The following is a 16,789-nucleotide window of genomic DNA, read 5'->3' on the forward strand; positions in this document are numbered from 1 at the left end:
AGGGATTTACTCCAAATCGAGCAAATAAAGCCCCTGGATTGGGCCACACCGGGATTTTTGGAGGCGTCCCAGGCCGGAGCGGTCCGCGTGTCTGGGCAGGTATTTATGTGCATCTGCTGTAAGAGACATACCTCATTCTACAGGGTGAACTTGGAGAAACCGCTTCCCAACAGGAACCGGGGGAAAGTGTGATCCAGGCCCTTGGAAGAGCAAGGCAAGAGCCAAAATCCCCAAATGACAGGACTGGCTTAAAAAATGGTGAGACATTCAGAAATCCTAAAGTACTCATTCGTTTTCTTGGCTTTCCCGTTACTAAGCCTTTAGAGCTCAAAACTCCAGCTCCTTTCTGCAGTCCTGACAGCTGGGAAGTGCTCCCTCATCATGTAAAAGCTGAGATTTTTGCCTAATCTTATGATTTGGGGAGCTGGGGCTTGCAGGGAAACAGCAAGTATCAGGAGACTTTGCTACCCCAAGAAAAAAAATAATACAACTTTGTAAGAGTGAATTATTGCTTATTCTTCCTTCTCTCCCCTGCAACGAGCCATGTTTCATGATCATTTCACAGTGCCGGTCCCTTTTCTGCCCAGGGTTTGGTCCTCCATGTACGTAAAAATAACAGCGTAATCCAGCCTGTCTCAAGCCGCGTAAGTCCCCATGGGGTAAAAGAGATTGAACCAAGCAAGCAAGAAGAATATTTTAAAATGGAATGAAAATTTCAGCAAAAAGGCAGAAACTAACTCCAGAGAAAAATACCCGTTAGTCCTCTCCTCCACTGGAAACTCAAAGCCCCGCTCAAGCAGTGCACCAAAAGTTGATTTCAATTAGAACAGATCTACATATGTTTAATTCTGCTTTAAAAACGACGACAGCTTTCAACAACCAAGATGCTGAAGCCTTGTGGTAATGTTTATCTCCTTTCCCCTGCAAACTTCCACAGCCACGGCAGCACCCGACTCCCTTCTAACACTGGCCCCCGAAGGGAAAATAACCTTCCAGCAGTTAAACTACCCAGTTATCTGAATTTCAGTTTAAAATCAGTACAGATAAATTCTCTCAAAAAAGGTTTGAAAACCCTATTTTCATCGCTAAACCAGAGAGATTCCCGTAATGAAACGTTCTGACTTGACACACCGGAGGTCTCAGCCAGTAATTTTCTGAAACGGAGCGTTTTCCCAAGTTTGTCTTTGGCTTTACGGTATTCGAGAAGTATTATATTTGCTCCATTCGGAACAAAATTACATTTCAAAATGTCAGCCTGAAGAAGAGTTTGCCTGTGAAAAGCAACTATTTCTTCCGACTGTATCGCTTCCCCTAATAAAAGCTATTACCTTGCTCTGCAGTCCTCGCCCCACGCACGTCCGCGGCCCCGCGCAGCGACACCCCTGCTACCGCCCCAGCACGCACGGTGAAGCAGAAACGCTGCTGCTAACGGATGCTCTTGAACGCGGTACCTGACGCCTGCACAGCAATGAAATATGAATTCCCGTGTCTCAGGCTGGTGTAACAGTGGCCATAGCTGGGTGCTGATGTATTGAAAACGTATTGATATTTTTCCTCTGTAGCGGCAAAATACCAAGAACGTTTTTTGCCTTTTTTTTTTTTTTTTTAATCTGGGGCAGTGGGAAATCGAAGTATGCACAGCTATGCGGAGAGGAATTCAATTATTAGGAAGACTTGTCTGGAGAAAAATCTGCAATTTATGGACAGTGAGAAGGCAGGCAAATGACACTTCCTTAACCTAAATGCAAAGAAACAAATAACTTATGAATTCGGTGCTTATCTTCATCTCCGTCACTTGCTTTTTCTGCTGCACCCTTTCCCCCCCCGCCCCTTCATCTGGCCTTGTCTTTTTTCCCCGGCGCTGAGCCTCACGCGCGCTTGGAAGGCGCGTCTGATGCAGCAAGACCGGGCAGGGGCAGCTGAGCAGCGCGTCCTTCCGAAGGGAGAGGGGGTCGCTCCGAGGAGGAGCCCCTGAGCCGCGCGGGCCAGCCCCGCTCCAGCCCTGGCCACCGGCGAGGGTAAGAGGGCGAGCGCAGGCGCTCTTCCCCGGAGCTCTCTCCGGCTCCGGAAGGTTCCTAGCAGGTTGTGTGGTCTGTGACCATAGAATCATGGAGGGGTTTGGGTGGGAAGGGACCTTCAACGACCATCTGGTCCAACCCCCCTGCCGCGGGCAGGGACACCTTCCACCAGAGCAGGATGCTCAAAGCCCCATCCAACCTGACCTTGAACTCTTCCAACAACGGGGCATCCGCAGCTTCTCCGGGCAACCTCTTCCAGTGTCGAACCCACTACTGTAAAAAAACCCAAACCCATCCTTCAGGGTCTCCTGCTGGGACCTCTTCAGTCCTGTCCCGCACGCGGGGGGCTTTCTGCACCCACGCAGCGCTCCGCTGAGGACGCTGAGCGGCGAAACCACTGCCTGGGGAAACGCCACGCTGACGTGGGTAGAGCGGACCCGAACGATACTTCTCACGAATCCTCTGTGTACCGGCAGCTCCAGTGCAGTATTTATAACCTTTAAAATTTTAAATTAAACATTGACAAAACCATGTTACGTTCTAATTAAATCACATTTTCTCCCAGGGATTTTAATTTCAAAGTAATTTATCAGATTTAAGGATCCTCAAAACATTTTGCATGTTTTCCTTTCTAACCTGCCATGCCTGCTGATTTATTTTCCTTATTCGTTAGCGGGAGGATTCATTAGTCATTAAGCGAGTGGGTGGGTTGGAGGGGGGGCAAAAATGGTTAGTGATTATGAAAACAAAAAATCAGAGCTGTAAGAAGCATATGTTGGGATCGCAATCCTGACACCTCTGTGTCTCAGCAAAGCAGCTAGTAATTGTACCGTAATGAAATGTTCTTGTTTGATAACCAGTTAATTAGAGAAGACAATTATTCCAAATCCCGCGGACGCCCACGAACGGCTCCGTGTCGTGCAGGCACTGAATGACAGCCGGAGCCGTTATCGGTAACCTCTGCCGCCCGGCCCGCCTGCTTTAGCAGAAACGCTGCTTTCCAAGCCTGGAGAAGGATGAAAAGAGCTCAAACACCCCCCAAAAAATCAAGGGGTCCACTGATCCCAAGTGAAGAGGTCTCTGCTGCAATCCTACATGGAGTTCGGGGCATTTTGCTTCAAAAAAGAGACAGACCATCAGAAGAGAAGAGATGAAAAGTGCAGCAAAGGTCTCCGGGAGGAGGGCTGAAGGACTCCCTTTATTTAGCTGGGAGAGAAGATCGAGAGGAGCCACAGCCTCCAAATGCGACGCAGCAAAGAAAGAAGCCATGAGTGATCCTCTGCACCTCCTGCAGACAGGAAAAGATGCAACAGGCTTAAATTGTAACAGGGGAAATGTTAGCTGAGCGAGAGGAAAGCATTCCTAACACCAAGGATAATTAAGCACAGGAAGAGATTGCCTGGGGAGATGTGTAATCTCCACCACTGAAGGTTTAAGAACAGATTAGGCACACATCCATCAAGAATGGCTTAAGTAGAGATGATCCTGACTTCAGGCAGCAGTATGGTCTGGTTGACCTCTTAAGTCTCTCCTTGCCCTCCTTTCCATGATTCCATGACTGGGTTTTTTTTCCCACCAAATGTATAAATTTGGACTTTATTCTGCTTGTAAATCTGGAGGGTTTTTCTTGTAACTATTATACACTTTCCTGCAAGATATCTCTTGGGATCATCATAACTTATGGCTTATTCATAAGATGACTCGAAAACACTTCCTCCGTGCACGGCAGTCTCTGCCACACCACCCTTCTTTTTGTGTGTGGCCTCCTCATGGCCATCAGAAATGCATATAGCGAACACGGCCACGTAAGCCTTACTCCTTCCCAGCTCTTCCTCACCTCCTCGCACCCCCTCTGTATGCCTCCTGCTCCCTTCTTGGGGAAGACTCATTCTGTCCCTCCTCCCATTAAAACCAACTAACCCAAGCTACCTTTACTGTGTAAATCTCAGCGCATCTCCTTCGGACTTGTACCTATAGTCTGGATTGCTAAGTCCTGAGGTCAGCAGGCTTGGACATGGGAGGCACCTGTCGATGATGCCCATCACAAGGTTGCTGGTTAAGCAGGGCTCCAATTCCCCCAGGCTCTCCCAGCTATGGCACGGGAGCCGTTGAGCATCTGACATCTCTGAGGACACCTACACAGAAGGCTCTGGCTATGGGAACGATTTGCACGGTTTCAGGAGAGCTCCTCCTTTACCCTGCTGGAGATGCAGTGCTGTGAAGCAGTCCTTTGGAGAACGAATGGATAAATCCATAATCAAGTAGCAATTACCATTGATTAAAGCATCCTGAAAGATTCCTGCTTTCCTCTGCCTTGAATTCATGGTGCCACCTGGCTGCAAGTCATCTGTCACTCCATGTGAGGGCACACAGAAGAAGACTCCAAATGAAACAGAGGAGGAGGGTGACAAATCCAACCCCTAACTTCCCGTGAAAAGCACACCACATTAATCTTCCACACTTCTGATCTTGCTCTCCAAGAAGAGAAGTCACACTCTTGGAGCTGCTTTTAAGACTTTTGTGACCCTTCACGTCTTCCCTATCATTATCCTGGTCTCCACCAGACCTCTCTCGAAACCTTGTTTGGGATTGGCGCTTTCATTCCTCTCCGGTACGTGGCTTTCCTTGACGCTCAGAAGATGCTGAAACCTCCTTCCAGGCCAGGCCAGGGCAACTGGCTGGACCCTTCCAGCCCCTCACTGCCAGGGCTTTGGGGCAGCAGCAGGAAACTGCAACCAGTGGTGGTTCCACGAAGGTCTGCACGATGCTGGGAGCGGGCAGTTTGATGGCCACGCTGCCAGGCAGCACCCGCTGCAGGTGGCTCCCGTGGGATCTCGTCCCGTGACGGCTCTGCGACACAGCTTTACAGCTGGCCTGAGATGCCTCTGTCCCACCGCAGATACACGCAGTGTCCTGTCACCGGGTGATGTATCAGGTTCGATGAGCAGATGGATCTGATTAGATGGGTGATCTATTATTTTTCTGCTGAGCGAGTAACTTTTCTGCTGGGTAATTTATCCCTGGAGTGTGAACGCTGTGTTATTCTCCAGGCCGTGCATTTGTATGGGAAAATCACATACGCATCTGGCCATGGAGTCTCTTAGCATTACTGAACTGGTCCCAGTGAGGCAGGGCCGTTGCGAGCAAGAACGCATCTCCAGTACCTCTGTGTCCCCAGCGAGTTCCCAGACTCATAAACTCAACTGGAAATGCTGATTTTGTCCGACTTGGCTTCTGCTTCCCCAGGATGGGAAGCCCTGGTTTAGCCTGAGGTTCACTCAACAGATCGCTCAGAAACTTCTCAATGCCGCCGCACTCCGGGTTTCCAGGGTCTAGGGAAACACCGACCCAATACTTTGAATCTGTTGCTGTATTTCCTAATGAAAAGAAGCAGGTTCAAGAGACATCTACAACTGCCAGCTTGGCAGTGTTCCCCTTGCTTCGTCATCACCAGGCTCCAAACCAGCATCCTTTCCCCCCAAAATACAGTGGGCAAGGGGAAGGTGCTCAGAGAGGGAGTAAGAGAACGTGGCAGAGAGCAAATCCCACCGGTGACTTCTCAGTATGCTCTGGAGAGCTTCCAGGCTTATCATCCAAATGAAATCCCCCCAGCAGAGGACAGCCACCCAGGGCTAGGTGTCACCCGCTCTTGAGCAGAGGTTGCCCGTGGCAGGGCTGGTGGCCCCGTGGAAGGAGGGGAGGGGGCTGCAGCCCTGCCGGGTGGGGCGCGCTGGGAGCAGGCGGGGAGCACTGCGTCCGTGCTCCTTCCTACTGAATTAGCAGAGTTTGCTCCAGCCTAGTGCTCGAAGTCTTCTAATTTCTGTCAGATCAGGGTGCCCTGCCAAACCACGCTGCGAATGCTGGTCGATTCCTGCTAATGAAAAAAAATAACACCAAGACATGGGATTCTGCGAGCCTCGAGCAGGGACCCGGAGCTGCCGGCGGATTACTACGACAGGTACCCCATCTGATGATAATGGCTGAATTAGCATTTCACTCTCCACCATGGTCTAAGCTATCTCTACAGGAACAGCTGCTAAACTATTTGCAAAGTTCAAAGAGTACGTATTAATATTTTTTTTTTCCCCTGAGTCACATTCTTCAGATTCCCATGTAAGCTTCTTAGAAAGGGCCACGCCAGCTGTTGAAGAATGAAGATTACAACGTCCCGCTAATGCAGCGCGGGAGATATTTAAAGGTATTGTTACTTATTACTGTTAGGCATGCACGGCCACACTGGAAGGGGTTAAAATGGGGAAGAAAACGCGCTTTGCCGAACAGGTGTCCTTGAGCAGTACCCAAGGACACGGAGATTGCTAATCCTGTATTCCACAGCATGATCAAATCACCAGGCAACAGATATAAATAAAAAAAGGCAGGAAATAAGGAAATTTAGATACAAGTGTGTCAGAGGGAAAATGAAGATTCATTGTGAAGAGGCTGAGAAGAGAAGAAGAAGGAACAAAATGACAAAGGCGCAAATGATAAACCAGTAAGAACGAAAGAAGGGGGGGGGCAAAAAAAAAGCCTCTCTCTGAAATACATGTCTGTGACAGCAGCAGCCAAATCAAAGATGCTCCTAGATTATATGGTTTCTTGCATAATATACATTCTGGTTCCCAGTCGGTGTTTGTCTTTCAGCTAGTGCACAGGGAAAAAAAAACGTATCTTAAATGGGACGTGAGCAACCTTTATTTTGCTTGTTTCATCAGGAGGAGAAAGCAAATTTGCTTTGTGGGAGCAGCAGCACCTGCTCAATGGCAAATAAATAGCTACAGCTTTGATATTACAGTGCATATAATCATTAGCAGCACAAATGGCAGAGGATTAACCCTCCGCGTGCCGGCCTGAGCTACCTGGCGACGAGGTGGCGTCTCGTTTCTCTGCCTGGGGGGGACACAGGACCACCCTTCCTCGCCTGAGGCGCTGGCCGTGATGCACCGGCAGCGTGGCTACAAGCCACCGGCATCGGGCTTTCCTCGTTCCTTTGGCCCTGGCATGGCGGCCACCCCACGCTCTGCCTAACCCTTCTGGGCAGGATGGGGCTGGGAGGGACGGACGGATGCGGGGCATGTGCCGGGGGCTGCCGACACGTGGCGGGGGACCACAAGTCCAAAATGCCCTGGCCGAGGTTGGGTTTCTCGGCCAGCTTGCCTGGAACACCCTCCCCGGTTGCTCCCTGCCCGTTGCTGTTGTCCCACAAGGCAGGAACAAAACACACCCAGGGCTGGGGAAACACCGTGCCCGCTGGCAAGGGGAAAGTCAGCTTTGTAATCCTCCTCTGCAGCAGAAACGAACGGTGATGTAAACGACTGCTTAGTCACTGCGTGCGGGGCTGGGGTCTGCACGTCGGGCCTCTGGAGACGTGATGCCCCAGCCCCACCATGAACACCTCGGGGGCTGTGAGGGATCCAGGTCTGGCACCACAGCCCAGCCCCAGTCAGATCCCCCAGCCTCAAACCCACCCTCTTTTCTCACGCCAGGAAGAGGGGAAGCTTTCTTTGACGAAAACCTTGCTCGTAACTGAGCAAGAACATCCAGACTTGGCTCTTGCCTGCCTAATTTGTCATCGCTGTGTTGTTTTTTTCCCGGGGTTGTCTTCTGCATGGCTTTCTGCAGTGAGGATATGAAGATACTGAAAACCACTCTTGCCACTAGAGCGATGCAGGGGGTTAAATACTTCCCTTTTCCACCTTCCCACCCCAGTCCAGAGCAGTCCATGCTCCTGCCTGGTGACGAGCCAAACCACGGTCCGGTGCAGCCACGTGGCAGTCTGGGCTCCCAGGTCCCATCAGGACTTTGGCCAGTGATGGCACCACAGCACTGCTGTCCTGCCCGGTCACCGTCCCCTCCCAAGTCGTGCCAAGGGAGTGCTGGGCATGGGCTGCTCACCTTCATCGTGAACATGCACAGCATGTCCTGCAGTCCTCGGCAGAAAGGATCCGCAGGACAGCCTAGGCACTTGTTTTCACATATTAAAGACATTTTCTTAATGCTTTTTTTTTTTTTTTTTCCTTTTTCCTTTTTTCCTTTCCATTGCACGGCCTTATGATTCTAAACAAACTTGACTGGGGATGCTGGCAGGGGAAAGCAAACAGGGACCAAATCAACTCTCATCTAGCCGAACACTTCAAGAGTGAACGTGCCCCATCGCACAAACCAGCCATACAGTCCCAGAGCCAAAGATAAATAGTGTCTCCCAGCCGGAGTCCCGGGCGGGGAGGTAGCTGTCGTGGGAGGAAAGTATACAGCTGGAGACAAAGCCAGGAAGTTAATATTTAAGCATTCAGACAAGGAACAAATGACTTAATTAAATCAATTACAGAGGGAGAAATGGAGCCACTTGGAAAGCGTGTGTAAAGAGACGGCAAGGCTGCTACTATCTCATAAAGAGAAGAAGGGACAGTTAGCAGGGAAGATAAACGGACTGGTTTAATCCCTGCTGTTAATTAAGAGCCGAGCATTTGCACTGCGCTGAGTCAGGGTCGCACCAGCGCTTCCGTTCTACAAACCACACGTGCAGCCGAGCTCAGCGCCCAACCTACAGGGACACTTGTAAGCAGATGGAGAAAGCGAGAGGCAGACCGAGATGCCGGGAGTGACAAAAGCACGCGACAGAGGTGACACAGAAGTTTTCCACACTGAACCGCCCACACCTTGCACCAACAGCCCAAAGCCAGCCCCAGCCCTGCAGCTCCCCGGGCAGCAGGGCTGGGGCCAACCTGCTGCACACGGAGGGGATCTTTCTCTCTTCCTCAGCAAGAGAAATTCCTGCATGATCCCCCAGCGACCTGTCCAAAGAGGAGAAAGGGGAGGATCATGGAAATATCAAAGCGACACTTTGCACAGTATGGAGACTCCAGATGGATCAGCAAAGGGGCTTTCATCCCAGAAGGTGCCTTGGTCTCATTCCTGACTTGGTGCGGGGTGGAAAGCAAGGTACCTCCTAGCACGACTTCCATTTAAACGACTTTTTTGCCCCCCTGCTCCTCCCTCCCCGAATGTAGCTACTTCAAATGCTGGCCGTGGACGGCCAGCAAGAGACGGAGCCAACGCGGGCAGCCAGGCCCAGGAGAAGCGCTTACCGCTCATGGGGGACTGTCAGTTTGAGCGTGTTTGGGTTCAGAGACACATCACATACAGTGTCAGCTCTCGCTCTGCCTGCTGAAAAGACGTATTTGCTACGGAAACTGTCCCCTGGGGTTTTCTCAATAGGCAACAAGCAATTACAGGCTTTTGTAACTGACTCAACATCAAGAAAACAATTAAAGCAGGACCTAGAAGTCTCCATGTGAAGCAGACTGAAAGTGCTTGACAGCTTTGGGGCAGGAAGGTTTCCTCTGCGAGGCCACTTCAGACATCTCCTTCCTAAGCTTTTAAAGCCTTGACGTTAGATTTCAGGCCAGGGAGTAGCGAGTTAATAGCTGTTAGCCGGTTTGCCATCATTCCTTGTAAGTAAATACAAACCCATCTCCCGTCCAAGGCTGTAAAAACCCCACGTCACGGAAAGGCCACTGATGTTTTTGCGAAGTACCGTCAAGAATGATTAATTGTCATAAAAATTTGCTCTTCCCCATGTAATAACAGAGATTTTTCTAAGAAAGGGGCAGAGGCAAAGCAAACAGTGCATCCTCCTGCAGAGGGGTCAGAGCCTCCTGCCTCGGGGCACGTGGGTGGCGAAGACCTGGGAGCAGGGCACCCCCGGGAATTGTCCAAGGGGCACGTCACATCGCCACCGCGCCGGCTGGGGGCTGGGAGCGTGGCGTGTAAACCACGCGAGCATCGCTCCAAGTGGCAGCGGGCACTTCAGCACCGCTCCTGAAAATAGCCTCCGTTTCTGCGCATGCGCTGGAGCCTGTTTAAGCCCCCGGCTACGCTCCTAACGGGCTTGGGGAGGCTCTGATGCTCCGTACCATGGAAAAATGTATCTCAACAGCTGAAAGAAAGAAAAACAAACGCAGACATCAGTAACTCACTTGTTTTTGTTCTTCGCCCAAACTGTCCCACATTGACGCAACGATTTTCGATACGTCTCCGAAGGTAGCGTTGGGGTTTTGCCCTTTGATGGCTGCTTGTGTGTCTCTGAAAAACAGGGCGTAGGCTGACACAGGCTTCTGGGGCTCATTGGGATCCTTCTTTTTCTTCTTCTTTTGGCTTTTGGGCTTTTTACCCAGGTCTGTTGATGGTCTTTTCTCTCCAGTAACCTGCAAAACCAAGAGATGAACCTCAGCGGTCAGCTGGGAGTAGTCCAGTATGAGTCCCTGCTAGAGCTTGTTAGCAAAGGGGATGAGAGGGGGCATGGGCGAGGAGGGCAGCAGCCCTGGGGGTCTCTTTGGTCCCCAGGAGCCTCCAGGATCATTGCACAAACTGGGGGAGGGAGGGCTGAGCCCAGCTTGAGTGCCTGCTCACAGCCCAGTTCACAGCTTGGGTTTGCCCCTTGCTGCCCCGTCCCTGCTCCAAAGCTGGGGCTTTCCAGACACTCGTCCTCGGTCACTCCCCTTCCCACTCCTCCTCCCCGGCATCACAAGCTTGCTCTCTCCTTGATCCCCTTCTGAGACCTCTCCAAACACACTTACTTCCTAGCCAGATCCCTTTAGCAGTCCATGAATTTTTCCAAACTTGGCTTCCACATGGTTTCTGATTTCCAGCCCTAAAATCCCCCTTTGGAAGCTGCTTCTGACTTGTCTCACCCACACGGGTGCCAGCGGCTCAGCCTCCCCACTCCCGAGGCAGGAGGGGCGTGAGCACCAACCAAACGGCACCAGCATCGCATTAGCCATCACACCGGGGCCATCCACAATGCGTTCCACCCTTTTAACAGGTACGTACCCCTATCCAGGAAAAATATCCAGGAATTAAACTATTTTCATCAGATGCATTAAACGCTTTGCACGCACCGCTCACTTCCCGACCGGTGTGGGCGCAGCCGGCTGACTAGGTCTGGCTGTACCCATGCTCAGTGCCCTGTGGGTGGTTGAACCAAGGGGAGCAGGACACAGACAGCAGCGGCTGGATTTTGTGGCTGCTCAGCACGAGACACTGCCACCAGGCTGGGAAGTAAACAGGCAAGCTGGAAACAGGGATGCTTCCAGTGAAGGTAGCACAAGAAGAAGATGCTATGGTTGAGCTTCTACTGGGATGCACCGGGCAGCGCATTGAATATATGGGACGGCAGAAACCTCTGCGTGACGGTGTGCCAAGGAAAAGACCCCTGGGAAGTACATGGACACACACCACAGCTCCCGGTGCAGTGTGGTCCGTGAAAGCTCACACCGCGGGGAAGCGCTATTTTTTATAGCGGACGAAAAACTAAATACACCAGAGATTAAACACGGCAGAGAATAAAACCGTTTGCTGCCAACTGGCTGCTGCAGTCTGGATCTCTGCATCCTCAAGGGCACCAGCACCTCCGCCTGCGGACCCGCCATGCTCGGCCGCTACCTGCTGTCAGCAGTCTCTGCTCCACCAGGCGCTTGGGCTAATTAAATTACTTAGAAAGTTGCTCAGTCTATCATTTAGAGGTCTAAAAAAAAAAAACAAACCAAAAATAATCAACTGACATAGGCCTAAACACCAAGGCGTTGCAAAAACTGTGCCTCCCGGTGAGCGTGGGAGCAAAAGGCCTTTTCTCCTGATGGATTTGCTGATTTGATCGCGTGCTTGGAAGTGCCGGGATTTAAGAGGCTTCACTTCAGCTGGCACAGGCCAGGCACGGGGAGGAAAGGGCAGCAGCGCTCCTGTTCTCCGCTCAGCAGCTCTTGACTGGTCATTAAGTTCAGTACCAGCGCAGTGACATTTGTCAAACAGACAGTGACCATTAGTGAATGAGCAGAGAGACCAAAAAAACTGCATTTAATTTAAAATTGCCCAATTGGGCTTGAATGGGAGGCCTGGAGGTGAAAGGCCAGCTTATTAGGAGAAAAAAAATGCATGACAGGGCTTCAGCCCATTAGCAAGTGAGATGGTATTTTAACTAACTGTAATCCTGTTTGATTCACGTAAGTGCCGCGGGGGGGACCTGCTCTCCTCACGGCCGCTGGCCAAGTGAAGGAGCCAGGAGCAGGCGCAAAGCAACCACAGCCATGAGGACGGCTTTACAGTCGGTCCTGCTTAGGCAGCACCAAAGAGAAAATGGTATTTATGGAAAACAGATGCTGCCTGCAAGACTGCCTGGAGCTGGCAGGTCCCAGGAGAGAGCAGATCAGGACTTTGCCTGGTTTTCCCCACGGTTTACTAGGTGTGATGCAGTGCAGGATGAGACAACAGCCCAGCCCTGGACTGCAGAAGCTTCTGGAACAACCTAAGCCATGTTCACGCCTCACTGTCCCTGAGCACCTGCGTCCCTCCAGGGGTGAGCCATGGTCAAACCCACCGTGAAGGCTTGTGGGGCGGGATGAAGTGTGTGGCCGCCAGCCTCTGCGTGGACCTGCTCTGGGGAGGCAGCAGAAGGCATGTGCAACACCAGATGTGGACTGGGGCAATTCACAGGTGACAGCTACGATCCCCTAAGTTGGTGGCTTGATGCCTTCTTAGATGTTGAAGTCGTGAAAGGCAGGAATCTCATGGACACCATCATTTTTATAACTATGGAGAGAGATTGCTAATCCAGCTGGAATCGGGGCTACAAGCACCTCTCCCTCCCATGCATGTGTACAACCCCCGGAGCAATGGAGCAGGTAAATGCCTCTGAGGCTGGGAGACCTCCTAAAACCACACGCTCCCTGGCTCTGAGGAGCTACTGGACCCGCATCGCCTGCTGGCATCAGACCCATTTCTTTAACGTGTGACCTTCATGGTCACAAGATGAATTTCTGCTCGTTAGGCATTGCTTTGATGACTTGTTGCAGAAAGGCCCTTAATAGCCATATGAAAAATGACCAACGGGTGAATACAACAGCTATGTAGATAGAGAAAGCAGAGACCTGCAGGCCACGCGGGCTCTGCTGCCTTCTTTACACTTGTAGTCTCCTTCCTCCATCAAATACCTGGCTCCCGTTCCACCTGTAGTGCCGGGTAGTTTACAGGGCAGAAAAATGAGGCGGCATGCATTTAGGATTAGAAAAAATTCCAATCTCTGCAAGCTGTCATAATTGGACGTCTCCAAATTCTTCCTACGCCCACAGGCACCGCTGGGTCAATGAGAACAGAAGATCCAGCCCCAAAGCCGTGCCCTCCCCAGCGACTCCCGTGGCCCCGGCCGGCCGGGAGGAAAGCTGAGTGATGCTGAAAGGAGCAGAGCGAGGGCACCCGGTCTGAGAATAAACTCATACTCCGCTGACATGAAAGGTTTCAGCTCCCAGGTAACTCCCTGGAGCAGGATGACTCGGGCTCAGGGGGGTGGCAGACCATGGGGGCCAGCAGCACAACCCGTCCCGCTGCGTCCCCCCAAATGTGGAATTGCGGAGTTTGAAAAACTCCAGCTATTTTCAGTCACCTGTATCCCTTCTTTTTACAGTTTTACTCCCCTGAAGCTCAGTTTTTGTGTGCGCTCTGCTTTGAAATGTCCCAATCTGAAGTGAAAGCTGCCAACGGATGAAAAACCACACAAATAATGGGAATACATTTGCCTGGATTTCCATGGAAAGTGAAAGGTTTTTGGTCAGTCCTAGCATTTTCCTGGTTTTCCAGTCTCTGCACTATTTTCTGCTCTGGTTATATGTTCAAATCCTGTCAAAACTGTCTCTTTTTGTGGGACAAGGTTACAATACCAATGCTTCTGGTGTCATCCTTGGATCAGCACCTTCCAGGAGAAGGTTTTCCATGAAAGGCTTTAATCAAAGTCCCCCAGGGAGCCCTGTGATGGACCTGCAGGCATGGAGACCCACCGGGTGTCGAGGCAGCAACCTGCGATTGCCACAGTTTGTCCTCAGTAAATAACAGACAGAAGACTCACAGAACACAGCTTGCAGAACTTGCTTTGCTGGTGCACTCTGAGAAAGATGGGTGCTGACCAAGATGTCCCAACACTTCTAGGGAAGTCTTGGATTTCCTGATGCCAACACAGCAGTTGTGTTGGCGGTGGAGGCAGACTCTGTATCAATTAAGACACTGCTGGCCACCTAAAACACTGCCCAGGCAAACTAAAAGGCAGAAGACTCTTCCTCTTTTGATTTCTGTTCTTTTTTTTTTTTTTTTTAATCTTAGAAAGCCATGTCCGGTGAGCTCAGTTAAATCCCATCCTGCGTTTATTTTCCTTCTCTGTTTTAGTCTCCTCTACCAGCCACCATAAATCTAATTTTGCCCCCAAGCATTTGCAGAACCTTTGCCCTGAACCTGCTTTGCTCATCAAAACCCTCATCGGTGGAAACTCTGCAGCCTGATGGACCCAGTAAACACTTGAGAGAAAAGCCCAACTCTCATTGCCAAACTTGCTGCGTGCCCTACCCGAGCATGTGTGCTAGCCTGCCGTGCTGTACCTCACCCCGGGTTGGAAGCAATCTCCTTGTCCTCGGGAAGGTCTCCTACTATATATACATATTTAAAAAACAAAATATAATCAAAAACCTGTGCTCTTCTTTACTGCAATTTATCCCTCACTGCAAAATATCATCTGCCATTCTCTCACTGTCTGTTAAAACAGCCGTGACTGCACGTACCTTATAATGTGACTCTGTCTCCTCTTCCTGAGTAGAACTGGAGGGAGATGGTGTAGCAGACTTACTTCCCGGAGGCGATGGGGAACCGTGGGTAACACTGCTCCGCATCCCCATCTGAGAAATCAGCTGCGACTGGCTGAGAGCGCTCATGGGGCCGGCTAACATCCCGGGGCGATTGATCAGGGGCACTTGGCGGTTGGACTCATAGGACGTGGCGTCCGAGTGGACCATCTCCTGGATCTGAGTTAGGAGAACATCACTTTGTAATGAAAAAAGGTATTTATTTATTTATCATACTGTCAAATCACTGTACAATGAACCCCTATCGACTGATTTAAAATTATTCTACACAACCAGTAAAGTCTTCCTCGTGCCCCCTTCCAAACAGGCCAAGAGCAAGACATGAGCACCACGCACCCCGGGTGCTCCTGCCGTCGTCCTGCCACGGAGATTACAGAGAGGTGCTAAATTGCGTTTGCACACAGGTCTGTGCATCCGGGAGGTGGCCCTGCCGGCCTCAGGGACCAGTGGTGTCTGGCACCTACCAGGGGTCTGAATGAAAGAAAAGTTCTGAAATGAGCAATTTTGGGCCAAATGACTGGGAGAAGCCAGGGCGTTGCAACGTCCCAGGCGTTTCTGGGGCCAAGCCTTGCTGCCGCACACCTGAGGCCATCGCTGAGCACCGGCACGTGTTGTGTCAGGGCATTTGGGGCCCACGGCTGACAGTCCAGCCCCGTACATCAGTGTTAGAAGCCGTAGATCCCAAACATGCTCCTTCAGAGCAATACTCGGTGTCGACACTTAGTAGATGCATAGACGAAAAAATATCTGCTTGTCCGAGTTTACGAAGGTGCCACAACCAACCCTTCTGCATCATCCGTATGGATGTCGGGTCGTTGGTGCTACCGGGGGTAAACCACACCATCAAGCCAGAGGTTTGCACGTCCCTGAGCCCCCGAGGCAGTGAGCACCACAGCATGCGCCGAGATGGACCCCAATGCGCGGGGGCAAGCTCTGCTGGTGGCCACCACCTCATTACGACTCCTCCTGGAGATGACTCTTCCGATTTTCAATATTGCAGTCAGTTCCGATCCCACTCGGAATGAAAATAGCAGAAAGAAAATAAAAGAAGTCCAGACAAGGGCAAAGAAGATTACTGGCTGCCTGCTAAGATTTCCCAGCAAGGGAAGGGACCAGAAGCGATGCACGTGTGTGTATATATATGTGTGTGTATATATATGGCTAATAAGAAATGTTGAATGCTACACTGCACAAAATGAAAATATGTTGTGGAGAGTAAATCCCTTCATGTCACGGCACTAACCGAAGTTCAAACGGTTGGGTCAGGTGGGAGCAGCAACAACCCCTTGTCCTGGCCAAGGAGGGGAGACCAGATGAGAAGAGGACAAACCCAGCCACGTTGTAGGTGCACGGAAGGTTTTGGGGCTGCCCTGCTGCCTGCTGATCCGAGACCCCATTTCCAGTTTGTACCGTTTTCCCTGAAAACCTGACTTTCACCCCAGGATCCGCCTCAGCCCGGCCACCCCGCCGGCGGAGCCAGTTGCCTCCTGCGGCACAGCCTCCTCCAGCCACGGAGGAAGCCAGTGGGAGGGAGAACAAGCCCTGCCTGAAACGCTTTCCAGACTTTTTCCCTTTTATATTAATCTGATTAATGTTAACATGAGTTTAAAGACCCAGGCTTTATTTATTAACAATTTTCATTTCCGATAAGCCCGCTGAGGTGCAATCTCTCATTACCAGGGGAGCCTTGCCAACTCGGTTAGCAGCACGTACAAAAAGAAACCCAGGGAAGACCTGCAAGGGCTCGGTAGGCTTCAGAGGAAATAAATCCAAACGCAAAACCAGATTTACTGCTGCAGGTCAGGAATCAAGAGCTTTACCCAACACCCGACAGCATGTTCTGCTCTCTTTCGGATCCCCCGTCGGTAGAAGAGTGTGTGTCAGGGGAACAGATTTTCCTAGATCTGCCCTTTTTCTGTATTAATTACAAAGCGTAGGGATTTAGCTGGCAGGAAGAAAATAATGTCTTGCATTATTATTATTGCAGCAGCACGAGGACTCTGACCGACTTCGTGGCCGTGCCGAATTGCCGCCCGCGGCTTTGGCGGCTGCGAGGAAACGCCGGCGCGCAGCGGCAGCGGGGTCGGCTTGGCT

General features: G+C 51.1%; 1 protein-coding gene across 1 annotated transcript in view; it reads right to left on the reverse strand.

Moving 5' to 3' along the window:
- Positions 1–14,854, reverse strand: part of TOX2 (TOX high mobility group box family member 2) — a gene marked incomplete at its 5' end in the record, with an annotated part of 25,256 nt that extends 10,402 nt beyond the window's left edge. The window contains 3 exons of the mRNA XM_010287036.1: positions 2,655–2,663; positions 9,995–10,222; positions 14,615–14,854. Of these exons, the coding sequence (XP_010285338.1) occupies positions 2,655–2,663; positions 9,995–10,222; positions 14,615–14,854 (477 nt within the window). The remainder of the gene's footprint in view (positions 1–2,654; positions 2,664–9,994; positions 10,223–14,614) is intronic.
- Positions 14,855–16,789: the final 1,935 nt, after the last annotated feature.

Source organism: Phaethon lepturus, unplaced genomic scaffold (assembly GCF_000687285.1).
Source record: "Phaethon lepturus isolate BGI_N335 unplaced genomic scaffold, ASM68728v1 scaffold38855, whole genome shotgun sequence".
In the NCBI taxonomy this organism is placed as follows: domain Eukaryota; kingdom Metazoa; phylum Chordata; class Aves; order Phaethontiformes; family Phaethontidae; genus Phaethon; species Phaethon lepturus.